Source organism: Panicum hallii, chromosome 4 (assembly GCF_002211085.1).
Source record: "Panicum hallii strain FIL2 chromosome 4, PHallii_v3.1, whole genome shotgun sequence".
Classification (NCBI taxonomy): Eukaryota; Viridiplantae; Streptophyta; class Magnoliopsida; order Poales; family Poaceae; genus Panicum; species Panicum hallii.
In genome coordinates, this window is record NC_038045.1 from 44,590,369 (window position 1) to 44,606,310 (window position 15,942).

A 15,942-nucleotide genomic window follows, 5' to 3' on the forward strand; every position below is an offset into this window, starting at 1 on the left:
GACAGTTCTATCTGCACACAACATAGTATCAGAGAATCGTGAGCGAACAGCAAGTGAGACACGCTGGAAGCTCCCGGACAAATTTTGATTCCTTTTATCTCGCCATTTAGCTCAGCATTCTCCAACAGAGAAACCCTCTGCACACAAATTGAGGACTTGTTTGCTGCCGCCGGGTAGCCCTGCCAAAGCGTTGGCAGGCTATTGGCGGCCGATTCGAGCCGCGCGTGGGCGTGCTTTTCGCGTCATACGCCAACAGCCGTACCTTGGCGTGCCAAAATTTGGCAACGATCCAAATATTTATACTGGAGTGCCAAATTTGGTTCGGCCAGCCCGAGTCAGCATCCCATCCTAAAAAAGATTACATGTCCGAGCATCTTTTTTTAATTATTCATCTCTCTTCCTAATATAAAAAATTAATATTTTGATAATTAAAGATGCTTTAGTAGATTACCAATCCAACTTTTAATATCTAATTTTTTTTATTAATCATCAAAACACACAACGCCCAACCCTAAATGAATGGAATTTATCTCTCTACTCTATTATTTTTAGTGATTGAATTTTGATAATCTACTGCGGCAACTATTATAAAAAACTTAAAAATAATCCGTTGGAGATGATCTAATTTCTAAACTCGTACAAAAACGACATTCTCGATTTCGCCCTCGATTTCTCGTCCCCACCCCTCCTAGCTTCCTTGGCCCGCGTGTCCCCATCTGTCATTCTCGTCACCTCTTCCGTCTCCTCTCTCTGCTCGTGGGACTCACCTGTCATCCTCGTCACCTCTCCCGTCTTCTCTCTCTCTTCTTGGCCCCCCCTCTCTCTCTCCCCCACATCCTGCCCCTCCCCTTTCTCCGCCTCCGCCGCCTCCACTGGGGACGCGACGCGGCGCCCCCGTCAATGCCGATGACCGCGGCCTCACAGGTGGAGCTGCCCCGCGAGGCGGGGGCCGCTGACGATGAGATGTGGGAGAGGGAGGGGGTCGACGCCGAAGTGCGTCTGTTATCGGACCAGGGGCTGCGGGAGAAGGTCCAGCGCACGCAGGATATGCTTGACAGAGGATTCGGCGACCGCCTCCCGGACCGCGGCAAGAAGTTGCGCTTGCACCTCGATGCCACGCACCGGGAGCTCAATCGCCGCCGGGGCCCCGGCGGCGGGGCACGAGAGCCGGTGAGTCGCTTTTCCTCATTCGTAGTCCCTAGTCATCGTGTGCGGGAGTGAGTTTAGAGGTTCGATTTCTGGTTCCTTTGCGCCGAGTTGATGTAAAAAGACCCGGATTGGGGGGAGGTTGGGAGTTCGTCGCTTCAAGCTCCTGTTCGATGAAATGCCTGCAAACCGTGTGCAGTCAATGCAGAAGTGACGCAAACTGGCTATGCAATCTTGGCCGTGTACAGGTGTTGTCACTGAAAAAAGAATCTGACATCAAAATTGTATCTTGCTAGAGTATATGATCAGTTTGTCGTACTGTCTGGTTATGGCTAGCATATATAGCGCTAACTGTGTCCAGCATAGCTATGTAAAAAGCTAACATGATGTCTTTTGCAATATATTGACGTGGAATTATGGCAGTGGGAATCTTCTGACAAGTGAAATCTGGAAACCATAATTGTACAATGCAGTAAACATTATTTTTTTTCGAGAATGTATGCAGTAAACATTATGAGTAGATTTGCACACCTGGTAAGCCTTATTTTTGAATTCTTTCTTGCAGAGTGGTGATGGATGTGAAAGGATAGTCCTATCAAAATGTGCTGAATCATCTGGTACGTTATTGATATCTGGTTTTAGCACTGTTTGGACTTGGGAGTTTTAACAGACCATGTTGTATAAACTCTTTGTTCATAACATGGTTCATGCTCTCAAATAGGCAAAATGCAAGACATTCTTTCGTGTCTGCTTTTACCTGTGTTTATAGTGTCTTTATATCAATATTTGATGCATGATGATTATCAACTTCAAGTTTTTTTTATATTCTACAGTTAGTTCTGTTGCTTACTGTACCAGTGTTGGCTGTTTATAACTTTTTATGGTTTCTATTAGTTTTAGACTTTATAATTGTTTCTCATTATTTTATTTTTGTAACTATCACTTTGTTCTGTCCATATGTAACTAATTTAGGACTGCTTTTTCCATGTGCTTTTCTTTCCTTAAGATATGGGTTCCCTGTTCTTAACCCTCTAAGGCTTTAACTAAAACATGAACCTTGTACTTTCAAACAAATTCACATGAAAATGCAATGCAAGTTTGTATAGTTCAACTGGAATAAGAAAACTGGCATGTATGGCTATCTTTTTGCACTGGAATGCTATCTTGAAGAGTAATTACACATCTTTTAGTTAATTGGTTAATCTTTCTCTTCAACATTTGATAAGCATTGTAAGATTTTCCATGTAGCTGATCAGTTGACTAAATATATAAATAGTTAAAAATAGCTTGAAAGTGCCTGCAGTTCAGGTGAACTCAAACCTGTCAAATTGGAAGCCAACACTTTTGACTCACTGTTATGGCCATGTTACTAGATACAAGGAAGGCAAGTCATCGCCAGTGTATGGATCAAGTAGGGAGAAAGCCTGGATCTGGTGCGTGGCTTTATATCTTCTTCGAATCAATTTATCTTTTTCACCACCCAAAAGTCCATCCCACATGGAAGGATAGGTGCAAAAACAGTACAGTGAGGAAAATGTAACATTTGTCTCAATATTACAATTTATCTTCTATATATGTTTGTTTATCATGGTTTGTTTTTCTGCTGTTCCAATTTGTATTTCGTATCCCCTTGCAGGTTTGCATAGTGACCCCAATAGAGCTAAACTATCAAAGGCTGATTTCCAGTTTTCATTCGGGATGGATGAAAAGGTGAATATTTTATTCTGTGGTGCTTAACATCTTTTTTTCTGCAAATGTTTATGTTCTGTACATTAGGCAGATGTCGACATATCTAGTTTGGAAATTACAACTAGGAGCCGGAATGAGCCTAACACTTCAGTAGAGAATGAGCGAAAGTTGTGCAAAGAGGAAGATTCTTGTAAACCTTCTTCAGAGCCTACAGATTTATTTCATGAAGAGTTGCCTGTCGACACCTCATCCAATACGGAGAAGATATCTTCTGATGATGCATCTAATAACAATGACCACAATAGGATATGTGAAGCGGCTCCTACACCCTCTCGTAAAAGGTCTGTATTTATATGCTTTTGTGTTAATTTTATACAATCTTTTTTTTTTGTTTTGGAATTACATTTCATTAAGTAACACTGCATCCTCAGAAAGGAAACTGCATAGTTGCTTTGTTGCTCATGACGTTGAGAGTTACCTGCTTGCTTAAAGATGATTGCCCAGCTTTTTTTCATTGCTTTCCTGAAATAAGTCTATCCACCATCTCATTCATTCTTCGAAATATTTCTGCATTCATTTTGAATAGTTGCTAGACCATAATCATTTTTCAATCTTCCCTGTATTGTTATGTGAATATTATCGAATTCAGATGGAAAATGAAGTATCGCTAGTCTAAAGACAACCAATATGTAACAATTATATGAATTCGGTATCATAACTTGCCATTGTGGGACAGTTGAGCTTGCCCTGCCTAGGTTGATAACAACACATGATTAAATGTCCTAATCCGTCATGTGTTGTAAAGGACTATATATGGGAGACATGGTGATAGCATGCCTTTTTATGCAGTTGTAACATTATTGGTTAATGGAAATGTTACAGTAAATTATTTCTATATGACCTCATCTCATGCATGCCTTATAAGTGTAATTTAGCTGCTGAATCTATTTTTCATCCTGTGGATTTTGTTGTCGCATTGAGCTATCTAACTGACTTTTGTTAGGAAGGGAGCTGATCCAGCTAACTTTTCAATGCGATTGAGATCAAGAAAGGTTAGTATGGACTTTCGACATTTCTTGCCATCTTGATTCTGTACATCAGTTCTTTTTGTCCAGAAGACTACTATATTTATTTTGCATTTATGTCAAATATTTTAGTTCAGAGCACTGTACTATAACTGGCAGATCCGCAAATGTTTCAGTTTTTGCAAGTGGATTAGGCAATTGGTTGTGTTTGCCTCTTATGCTATAGATAACTTGGAAATGGTTACTAGATTTCGAATTGTGGTAATGAAATACTGGTCTGTAGATGTTCATGTCACCTTTTCGCTCATGGTCCTGGAACCTTCAACTTTAGGTCCCTGAGTGCTTCTATATAATCAAAGCCATCATGCTTGTTTCTTCTGTATTGATGATATTTAATTTGATCGCCATGGGACAATAAGAAATGTTGATGTACCTTTACATTAAACATGATAAACCTTTGCGTGGGAGCAACTTTAATATTACCGACTTTGACGACATAGGTGTTGAGTGTAAATTTGATTTTACCCTTTTGTCTAAAAGAAATTTCAAGTTTGTACACGTGCTGGTCTCAATATGTTACATATTTCATGCGCATAGTAGTGAAGCGCATACTTAAAAAATCTTGAATTCATCCTTTGTTGAGAGAAGAAAACAAAACAAGTATTGATTGTATATGCAAGTAATGCGCTTGTGATATGCTTCCCATGTTGATAGCTACCCACTTGTACATATGGTGCCCTGCATGCTGTATATATTACATTTTTAAAAAATTAAAAATATTCATGGTGCAGTAACTTGAGTACTGCACTACACACATGCATTGCCAGAATTTGTGCTGCTCCTCAATTCTGAAATATTGCATATTATATATTTTTCCTGAAGCTTTTTGATGAACTGAATTTTGTGCACTGTAGAATGTGCTATATTTGATTGTGAACACATGGAGGAACAGAACACAATGAACACTAGGGGCATCAATTAAATCCAACAGACATCTCCACCAGATGTTGCTAGTGAAAAAATTGTAAACACTGGTTTACTAGATATAAATCGTTTATCTCCCTGAACAAAGGATGATTCGTAAAAATATGAAAATAAATCTTGGAAATCATTCCAGCATTATCTTAGAGCTAATGCACCATAGCCGCCAGCTAAGCACTTATGTAGTCATTTGCTTCTGCATTTATATAGTCATCTCAAAGAAAGAGGCATCCCAGCCACAAGTGGAAAGTGAAGGGTAGAGAGGGATACCACTGCTGTAGTGCCGTGTCAACCTGTGAAACTGCTGTATCAGCTGGCCAAGATGCCAGTTAGGATGCTAATGTCATGTCAATGGAGTACCAGGGCTGCATGCCAAACCCTCTTGGAGAGGACAGATCTACAATCAATTTTAATAGCCTAGATATTGGGTCATTGCACATATGAGCGCAAAATCAGCATTATATATTTTTAACATGTCAATATTTGGAGATAATGTATCAGCAGTCTAAAATATATTTTAGAGATAATAGAAGTTATAATACGTGCTATCTTATATGATACAATGCTTTACTTCTACCCTTTATTTTATTTCTGCTTGATTATTCTTAAAATGAATCCTGTGGTATCAGTAAGTAGCAAGTAGAGACCTTCTCATGTGAACGTCCAGACACTGTTACTGTTAGATAACCTTTTTTCTTGCAATTCTGCTTGATTCTTAAAATGAATCCTGTGGTATCTGTAAGTAGAGACCTTCCCATGTGAATGTCCAGACACTGTTACTGATAGATAACCTTTTTTCTTGCACTCTTTATTATTTATTAGATTACTCTTTACACAATTGTGATATGATTTTTGTATTGTGAATTTGCGATTCAGGAAGAGGTGGTTCTCCTGGATGGAGACACACCCCATCCAGATTCTGCTGAAGGAACATCCAATAACTGGTAAATCATGCAACTAGGTCATTTTGCTCTTTTCAGAATTCTCATAGTTGTGAATATATACATCATACATCAGCGGCTGTGAGCTATGTGTCGCAAATGTATACTTACGTGATTGGTTGATGTCTTGATGTATGCAACTATGCTTACGGCAAGTATCTTCTGTAAGTTATACAATATCTGGTAACTGTTTAGATGAAACTAGTCATTTTGCTCGTGTCAGAATAATCATAATTGAGAATACACCATACATTACGTCATTACTGGCCGTTAAGTATCTTTTGTAAGTTAATTACTTCTCTGACATGCTGGCACCATTTTTTAGGGATGCAAAGAAGCTATACTATCCTTCAAGGTTGGCAGTTTAACTTATAGATTCTTTGACCATCTTTTGATACATAGTTCATCGCTATTTTATTTTCTGCCTTATCCGCAGGGAACACCCGAATGCTGTTGAGATATCTTCTGATGACATCAGATGTCTCCAACCTGAATCATTGCTGTCCTCACCTATAATGAACTTCTACATTATGTAAGCACTGTTCTCCTTTTCCTCCACAAAGTTTTGTTCTTGTATGTTCAAGAAGTAATAATGGGGGGTAAAAAACTCAGTCACTCATATTGAGCTTGAAAGATGTATTCATGTGTATTCATGAGCTGATACACGTAGGACTGATTTTTTTTATTTTCATCTTTGGCATATGCAGCAACATGGAGCCTATCCTAAATAGTAGTTTAGTTTTGATAACATTGAAAAACACAGGGTTTTGGAACTTATTATACAACATTTTGTGATGATTTATTACACTAGATTTACTCTGCTGCCGTACAATGTCAACCTGCCAAGCATTTCATAGTGAAGCCTCAAAATAATCAGCTTATGTTTTTTAATGAGCTGTGGCATAGAAGATAGTTAATGGCCTAGTTTATTTCGGAAATGGTATCTAGCTCAAGCCATAAGCTCGTTCTACAAGTTTAATTTTGACATGGCAAAATGGTAATATTGTATACTCAACTGAAAGATGGTATCCATACTAAAATGACTGGAAACAGGTTGACTTTACTATGGTCGTAGGCATGATTATCAAGTTTCATGATTCGTGTAATGATTACAACTATCTGAAGCCACATAATATATAGACGGCCAGAAATGAATAGAGTTTTGATTTTTTTGAATTTTATAATGCAAAACCAAAACTGCTTGGAGTTTAAAACAGTGATGTGGCTCTGTTCAATTATCAAAATTTTATATATATTCTTTCCTTTAATACCTCAAATTTTGAGGCAAATTTAATTGTTCATGAGCTAGCCATGTCAAGCATTCATACTTATACATCTTGCTTTTACAATTGTAAAAATGTAATTGCAGTATGTGACTATCGTACTCAAGTTGTCATGTGACCTTTTTACCTTCAAAATGGTCTTCTAAGAAAAATAAGGTGTAATTTAAGAAAAAAAAAGCGTGCAATGTAACTTTTTTTCCTTGAATTAATGTAACATCTTTGACATGCTTTATTTTGTGGTAGTGGTAGTGTCACACCCAGTTTTTAAAATAAAACCGAATGCATAACTATATGTATGCCAGGATCAAGTTCCATACATATAGTGACGTTATAATGGAATAATGAGCAACAATGTCACGAAAAAAAAGACTTACAACAACTAAAAGTCTATCAGAGATACACAACTTTATTCTGGAAATGAAGGCTCCAACTTCACAGGCAATCGACCGGGGGTTGCGTACGCCTGAAACTCAGCAACATCTTCAGAAAACTTCATAGCAACTTCCTCTTCTGAGCAGCATTTTTAGCAAGTGTGAGTACATTTATGGTTGGTACTCAACAAGTATATTGGAAATAAATGACATGCAACGCTTAAACAAGGAGAAAGGCTGTCTGAATAAAGCAGTAAGCATTTTAAATAAACAGTTGAAAATTAGCAACCTATTTACTAAGCCATGAATGAATATTGCCCACATTTATGAAATAAAGGGATAACTGAGTAATAAATAAACTTGAAACAATTAAATAACTGAATTAATTCATATATTCAATTTAAATAAGTCATGTGAGGGTCCAGGCCGCTCTTGACGTAAGTATGGCTGATATATCAGTTTTACACTCTGCAGAGGTCGCATACTTAACCCACAAGTCGTGTTTCCCGTCATGCAGTGCTGATCAGGCACTATCACCACACTTCCGAGGTATGACTGCATGGATACATTACAAGGTCTTTACAAAGATTCCTAACAAGTAGTAGCTCGCTAAGGTTTTAGCCGCTAGGTGAGTGCACCCTCCCCAAAAGCGAGTGCACCCTGTAGGCGTATCAACCCCTTTGGCGGGCCGAGTACCCCTCTTGAACCTAGTCCCCCCTCTTGCGCCTTTCGGTAAGCTACTAACAAGCTAGAGAAATCTAATTATTTAGCCAAGACCAGAGCCATGTAGTCCTTGTGGTTGCACTATTTTCCCGGGTGGTTCTCCATGTTTTAAATTAATTATTGTCACCAATTCATCATAGTGGTTCCAAAAGATGTAAGTCATGTATCAAGTATTGTGTTCATAAACCACCCATAACCATAGTTTAGCGACTAAGCAAACTACCCAACAATTAAAGATAAAACCCGGCTTCAAGGACATGGATAACAAAGGATAAATAAATGGTTCCCGTCATATTAATGCAAGCAAGCGTAAATATAAATAAAGGTTATTAGGACAAAAGCATGATCAAGGAATATACTTGCCTTTATTCCAGAGAATAGCTGCTCAGAGTCTTCAATACTTGTTCTTGCATCTCTTAATCTTCAGAACTCTCGAACTGTATTCCTTTCTACTTGCGACAAGCATCAGGCACAAACATACAAAGAAACAAGCAAACACGCACAACTAAGAACAGAGTAGAAAGCATTAAAAGAGCACACTAAAGGAGTATGGCTCAAAGTTACGATCGCAAGAGCGCAAGAAACACCGAAAACGAAGCTACGGTTGAAAAGATACAGCTATCGAAAGATTTGTATTATAAGGGAAAAGAACAAGAACTATAGGCTTGATTTATTTTATTTATGAAAACAGATGTAAAGATACAATCAAACTCAATTCAATTTATATTTGTAAATAAACTTAGTCAAGTTTTATTTATCAAGGTTATTATGTACAAACTAAGCCAATTAATTATTTAACTAGCAAATAAAAGACAGGTGAGAGCAACTAGCGTAAAACTTTATGATTCGTGTTGCACTAAACAAGTTGTACCAAAAGACACATTTATATTGGTATTAATCAATTTAACATTAATTATGAATAATCGATGTAGAACTCTAATTTGCTTTTAATTAGAAAAGCTAGTTGAAAAAGGTATTAATCAAATTAATTCTAAATTTAATTATAAAACATGAACTAAGGTAGAACAGCGCTACTAACCTGTAGCTCACGCTAAAACAAAACTAATGCAACAAGAACGAACTTAAACGGAGCTAAAATGTGGAAACTATGGAAGAAACAAGGTTGCAGGGACCTATTTGCTATAAACTGCAGATTTCAGGGGCTAGTAGAAGAGATTCTCAAGACACACAAAACAGTGCTCGTGAATAAGGTAAAAGACAGGTCTGGATCTGCAAAAGGATGGGCTCGGGCTGGACTGAAAAACTCCTAATAGTTCTAGGGGGTTTTCTGTGAATTAGCCAAGACACAAGAAATAAACAAAAGATTGCAAGGTTCTTGAGAGGGTTTTCTGCAAGAGCTCAAAGAGCATCTGGCCATGGCGTACAGGCTCCTTCGGGGGCTCTCCTCGCCGGAGTTCAGGCGCACGGGAGGCCATGGCGAGGTGGGGAAAAGAGAGAGGAGCGCGAGGGGATTCCATTTGAGGGACTCACCGGCGTCGGGGCTGCTTGGGATCGGCCGGAATCGAGGCCGGTAGTGGCGGCGGCGGTCTGCTCCATGCTAGGGGAGCCTCTGGCGGTCGATTGGCGACGAGGCGAGGCGGGGCAGGTGCGGCTCGGCTAGGGGAACGTCCGGGCGGTGGCCATCTTCGTCGAGTACAACCAAATCGGCCGGAATTCGGCCCAAGATCAGTGGCTGCCAGCGATTCTATTCCTGTACGTGGAGAGGGTTGCTCCGTCCACTGGGCAAGTCCAGCAACCAGCGTGAGAGATGCAGCTGAGGTGGAAGAAGCTCGAGACGGCGCTGGATTGGATGGGCAATTATTGAGGCGGCTGAATCGAACGAAGGGGACGGCAATGCTCGGTTCGGCTGAACTGCAGTGACGGCGCTGCGCAGAGCGAGAGGGCGAGAGACGGTGGCGCTGTGTGGGGGTGGCGACGCTCGCGGGCCTGCCCCTTTTTCGGGAGCGCAGGGACCGGTGCTCTAGGCTAAAAGGGCGACGCGGCTCAGCCTGGGCGTTCGTGCCCAGGTCGGTGCAGCATGACCGGACCCGGACTTGGGTTCGAGTCCGGCTCGGGGAGGTTCTTCCTCCCGACGAGTGGGGCCCACTTGTCGGCGACTGAGGGGAGAAGTTGGGCTCGGTCTGGGAGAGGAGCTGGGGTCCGCTAGAGCGCTAGAAACACAGAGAGAGGAATTTGGCCCAAGAAGGAAAGAAAAAAGAGAGGGAAAATGAGAGAAGGAATGCAAGGAGAAAATGATGAGAAGTTTAATCTTAAAATTTTTAGGAGAAAAAAATCTCAGAGACGGTTTGGGCATGAGAAGTCCAAATAAAATACTCGGAGCTGGTGAAAAAGATTCTAGAAGGTTCCAAAAATTGAATTAGCTCTAGAAAAAGTTTGAGAATAAAACCACCAAAATCTTGAAAATTCTCATAAAGTCTTTAAAAAGGTTAAATTTATTTGAAAAGATATTCACAACCCAAAATTGAAATTTTGGGGTGTGACAGGTAGTAATTAAAACATTTTCAGATATGACATCTGACTGTAGTTAGTTGGTGATTTTGACAGTCTGGGGAATTTACATTTCTATGCTCTGATTTTGCTTGAGGTTTGCAAGTTACCTTTTCATGACTTGTTTCATGACAATCATAACTAGACTTCCTTGTAGGTATCTACAGGAACCAATGTCACCGATTAGTAGACCAAGAGGTGAGTATCACATTTTCAACACGTACTTCTTTAGCAAGCTTGAAGCCATGACATCAAAGGTAACTTTTTGTATGAAACTCTTGATGCTTTACTTGCTTGTCAACATTCAAAAAATCTATCTTGTAACTCCTATGTTTGATAGTGTATGAGATGAATGCCTAAATCTAAGACAAATGTATTGCAATCTCGTGTGACTCATGAGACTAGAGGAAGGTTAATGTTACATTAGGTGGGTAATGGGCTGGATGGGCCAGTATAGTCTCTGCTGGATAGGCCTGGTGGATGGTGCGAGGTGTTGGCTGGTGGCGATTGATTTGTGGCTGGTAGCGCTGGTTTACCTGAGCAGAGAGGAGGCTATTAATGTTACATTAGGTGGGCAATGAGCTGAATGGGCCTGTAACTTACTTATCTGTGGCCTATAATAGTTCATTGACCTGGATTTGTTGGGGTCACTGATTCCGAACTACTCACCCTTTGGCCCTTTGACCCATGTTTCCAGACACGTGCACCCATGTCCCTCAACCCCGATCCGTGGTCCACCGAGATTTCTGATAATGTGGCCAGACACTTCGCTTGCCCAATTCTGGCGCTGCTCACCATCTTCTTGTCACCACCTGGCTGTCCTACCTCTGATCAGCCTTCCTGCCGCCGCGCTCCAGTCCCGTGGCTGCATTCACTTCTTCATGAATGGAATAATCAGTTTTCATTGGCCAATTGCAGAAATTATTGGGTTTATGATGCCTAAATAAATTATTTTTAATTTCCACTCAAACATACTTCCTCCGATCCCAAATATAAGTACATTTAGGTTTGTTCTAAGTCAAACCTTTTTTTTATCTTTGACTATATTAATATCGAAATTTTCATATTGATTGACAACTTAGCATTGGGATTGCTAGATTCATTATAGTAAATATTTTCATAATAAATTACTATTTTCATTTGGTATAATATATTTTTTTTTTTTTTTGCGAGTACATAATATATTTCTATGGACTTCGCTAGTCAAATTGTCATATTGGAGACACGTCGATGTCCTAATGGACTTATTTTCCAATGGGAGGGAGTAGCAGTTAAGTCCACTTACTGCCAAGGTGTATAGCTAGTTCCCAGAATACATGCCACTTTTCGGGGAGGGGGTGCACATTAAACTGTGGTTTAGGAGATAATGGGAACGTCCCAGCCACACTAGATAAATTTTTCATGTGATGCTCTGGGAACAATTCATTTTTATTTGTCTCATGAGAAAATCAAAATTTGATGCATGTACAAACATATCTTATGTCATATGTATATGTTAATTTTGGTTGCCTTTTGTTTCTTAATTTGAAGGAGGACAAGACCACTTATTTTTTGAAGTTGAGAAGATGGTGGAAGGGTGTAGATATATTTGAAAAGGCATATATGTTGTTGCCTGTGCATGCAGAGTAAGTAATTTATTTTTCTCTTGCTCAGGAGCATAGTTATGTTTCGCTTGATATAATTGAAATCAACGTTTTTTCCACTAGGTGCTCCAATTATAATTTTAGAGAAAACCAGACTGCCTGCTTTACCAGGAAAAAGAAAAGCTGGAAGCGCCTGGTCTGGTCTGGGTTGATACAGCAACTAACCTTGCTTGTGAAATGCCATGAAGCAGTCTAACCGGCTGGTCTTCCAGTAAATTCAGATTAATCATAAAATTGTCAATAACAAAAACTACGTGTGGGTTAACTAAACAGCATGGCACATTCAAACAAATTATCTTTACTCCACAGAGCCAGAGTTTGTGCAGCTTTCCCAAGAGTAAAATGCATAGGCAGTCCTTAAACTTGTCCTGTCGTGTCATCTAGGTTCCTACTCTTAAAATGCAGATCCAGGTCCATAAATTATTTAAGTGGGTCACTTGAGGTCCAAATTACCATAATCAGCAAGTGATTAAAAGCGGCACTCCAATGAGGAGCCTAAGATGTCCCATGCTCTACTAAATACCAGTATTTGCATGCCACATATATATGTTTGTGCTGATTAGAGTGATTTGGACCTCATGTGGCACACTTAACTAGTTTACTGGACCCAGGTGTGCATTTTAGAAGCTTAGGGACCTTGATGACACCATGGGACAAGTTTAAGGACTGCTGATATATTTTAATCCTTTGAAAACCTATGTCATAACTACAACTTGATTGGAATTGCGGTAATGAACTAGTGATATTTGAAAACCTGTCATAACCACAACTTAATTAGAATTGGGATAGTGAACTGGTGATACTTATTTTGAGTTCTTCTACATGATGGGGAAAAGGTTATCTTGGCTTTCAGACCATATCTATTGACCTCCACTACCACTACATAGCTATTCACTAAGATGTTCCTGAAACCTAATCATCGGCAATAATTGGCTTTTCCAGATTCTCTCCTATGTCTACTTGCTCATGTTTTTGGGACTTCATTGAACCGGTGACTAGCATGTTCAGGTTAATGATGACAGATTTATGTAGGAATGAGCAAAATCTGATAAAACTTAATTAATTTGTGTAGCTCATCTATTCAAGAAGAAATGATGTAGCTCGTCTTTGAATTTCGTCAAACTCGTATAACCCAATAAACTGAATTTATAGTAGTCATACTTTTTACCTACATTTTGAGATTTTGTAGATATCATGTACATTCATAATGTTAAAGTTAAGAAACAAAATTTCTGCATCCTTTGTGTTGACTAGTTTATTATGCTGATAACCCAGTTAATATATACTCCCCCTAAGTCCAAATATAGACTCATTTAGTTCTTCTCACAATTGACTAAAATACTCCCTCCGTCACTTTTTTGTCCATGGGCTTGGGAGAAATCTTTCCACAGTTTTTGTCCACCGAGGATATAGGGTTTAGTTTTTGTGATTTTTCCACTCTCATGACCAAGGGTGTAGTTATTGAAATATCAAATGCTCTGATAGAAAAGAAATGGTTGTATAATGACATTTATAGGGGCATGAATGGTCTCATCAGTTATTTCCTACCTATATGATAGTAACTTAATAGTTATAATATTTTGTTAAGAAATGCTAAACTTTTACTCTTATGGTCCCAATTTGTTAGAACACATTGGAGTCTTGTAATTATATGCATGCCAACAAAAGAAGATCAAGCAGGTCCCATCATACTTCATTTGGATTCTCTGAAGTTTCATAGTAGCAGATTGATTTTCAGTGTTGTTAGCAGGTAATAACCTTGAAGACTTTGTTCAGTTGTATTTTACTAGTCTTTTCTTTGTACCTGTCTTGCTTTACCCTGTATTTGTACAAACACAAATGTGATGATTTTGGTGTTATCTTTGAATTACTGATTTCTAGAATATAGGCAGTATTGCCATTAACTTCACTTGTATAGGTGTAAAGACATTTGTGTTTTTTACTTATGTTTGTTTTTTTATTTTCATTCTATTTGTAACTCACATGTTTGTTTTCAGATTCCTTAAGGAAGAATGGAACTGCCTGAAGGAGAATGTTTCATCCACAGAATGTCCCTTACGAGAAACGGTGTGGAAGAATTTTCCTCGTAAAATTGAAAAGAAAACAATTGAGGTGATCCCTTGTTCCCTTCGAAATGTTTGTTTTGTCAAGGAATACTGGAGGGGAGGTCCTTGAAAAGCATTACTGCAGTACGTGTGCTAGAGGCTCAAACTGATAAAATGTGTGTATTCTGTAGCAGTTTGCAATGTTTTAGACCTGGGGATGGCTATCTATGGAATGTCTGAATAGTATGACTATCCTCCCCTTGTGTTTTCCACCACCTATCCTCTCCATGTCCACTTTTAGTTTGAGTAGTGGGTGTTCGAGAACTCATATGTGTTGTGACATATACAAAATACAGAAATGGATGGATATAAAATGTACAAAACACAAGCACGTGTAGAGTAAGTGTGTCTGGACATTTCTCTTGAGAAAAAATGCATTGGATCCACTTTCCATGCTCAAAGTTTAATATTTTCACGTCCTTTTAGTTTTGGTATAACCCTTCAATTTGGGTATTTGCTGTCCACTTCATCAGGATTTATCATTTCACAATGTCTTTTTCTGTAAATCAGAGGGTAGCTCATACAGTATTTCCAGTCTCTATGTCCGGTGGCATGGAACAGGTTGATAGTTGTAATATACTAATATACCATTTAATCAGCAGACATAATGACACAAACAAGCTCACCTTTTGTTGCCAGGTGCCGCAGCAGGAAAACGATTACGATTGTGGCCTGTTTGTGCTGTACTATATGCAGCGGTTTATTCAGGAGGCGCCTAAAAGACTTCAGAAGAAAGATCTTTCTATGGTAAGTCACGACTTTATTACTGTCTCTCATTTTATTTGCGGATAGCATTCTGGCCTGCCCATGGATGTGACTCGCTTCTTTCTTCACTCCTTTCTGTTAGTTTGGCAAACGGTGGTTTCGGCCTGAAGAGCCATCTCAGCTTAGAGATGAAATCCGCCATTTACTCCAGAAGTGCTGGGAAGCCGATCCTAAGAGCTGTGCAACTGAGTTGTTTGGGGAAGCTGAACCCAAGAATGATGTGACCGAGCCAACAACATCAGAGCACCTGCAAGAGACAGATGCTGCCACAGCAAAAGACCAGGCTTTGATTGAAATTGAAGAAACCTGCAGGAGTGACTGATGCTGGCAGAACAGGCTAACCAACTGCTGACTCTGGATTTTTCTGTAGAGGGGATAGATCGCCCCTATGAACATCGTAGTCGCAAGGTCGTGGGCTTATGTGCTATGTGAGGAGGAAACTTGAGGGTGCTTGTATATAATCCTGTACTCTAGTGTCCGGAAAATGCCTTGCGTATTGTGTATAGTTCATTACCAAAAACTGGAAGCCCAGTTGCCCAGTGCTTCATGAACCGCACACACCTGTTGCCAGTGTCTTCTCACATCTGTTGCTGACAGCTGACCACATGATGTGTGTGTGCCGTGGCAAATTTTGCCTACGGCATCCTGACTGCATCTCGTAATTGTGTATTTAAACATCTGGATTTTGGTTCATACGTCTCTGATGGGAATCAGGTACAGCCGTTGTGGACTGGGTGTTGCTCAGATTTTGCAGATGGCCGA

At 39.6% G+C, this 15,942-nt stretch overlaps 1 protein-coding gene across 2 annotated transcripts; it reads left to right on the forward strand.

Annotated features, from left to right (window-relative positions):
* Positions 1–804: 804 nt before the first annotated feature.
* LOC112889086 (ubiquitin-like-specific protease 1D) lies at positions 805–15,875 on the forward strand. Of its 2 annotated transcripts, none has more exons than XM_025955576.1 (15): positions 805–1,170; positions 1,712–1,763; positions 2,520–2,579; positions 2,783–2,856; positions 2,923–3,176; positions 3,839–3,887; positions 5,718–5,785; positions 6,108–6,137; positions 6,219–6,314; positions 10,813–10,924; positions 12,198–12,292; positions 13,938–14,060; positions 14,308–14,422; positions 15,055–15,162; positions 15,263–15,875. In XM_025955576.1, the coding sequence occupies exons 1-15, from the start codon at positions 901–903 to the stop codon at positions 15,500–15,502; spliced, it is 1,746 nt and encodes a 581-aa protein (XP_025811361.1). In that variant the 5' UTR covers positions 805–900; the 3' UTR covers positions 15,503–15,875. The 2 variants fall into 2 exon arrangements, with proteins under 2 accessions (XP_025811361.1, XP_025811362.1); XM_025955577.1 differs by having other exon boundaries at positions 807–1,170; positions 10,825–10,924.
* Positions 15,876–15,942: the final 67 nt, after the last annotated feature.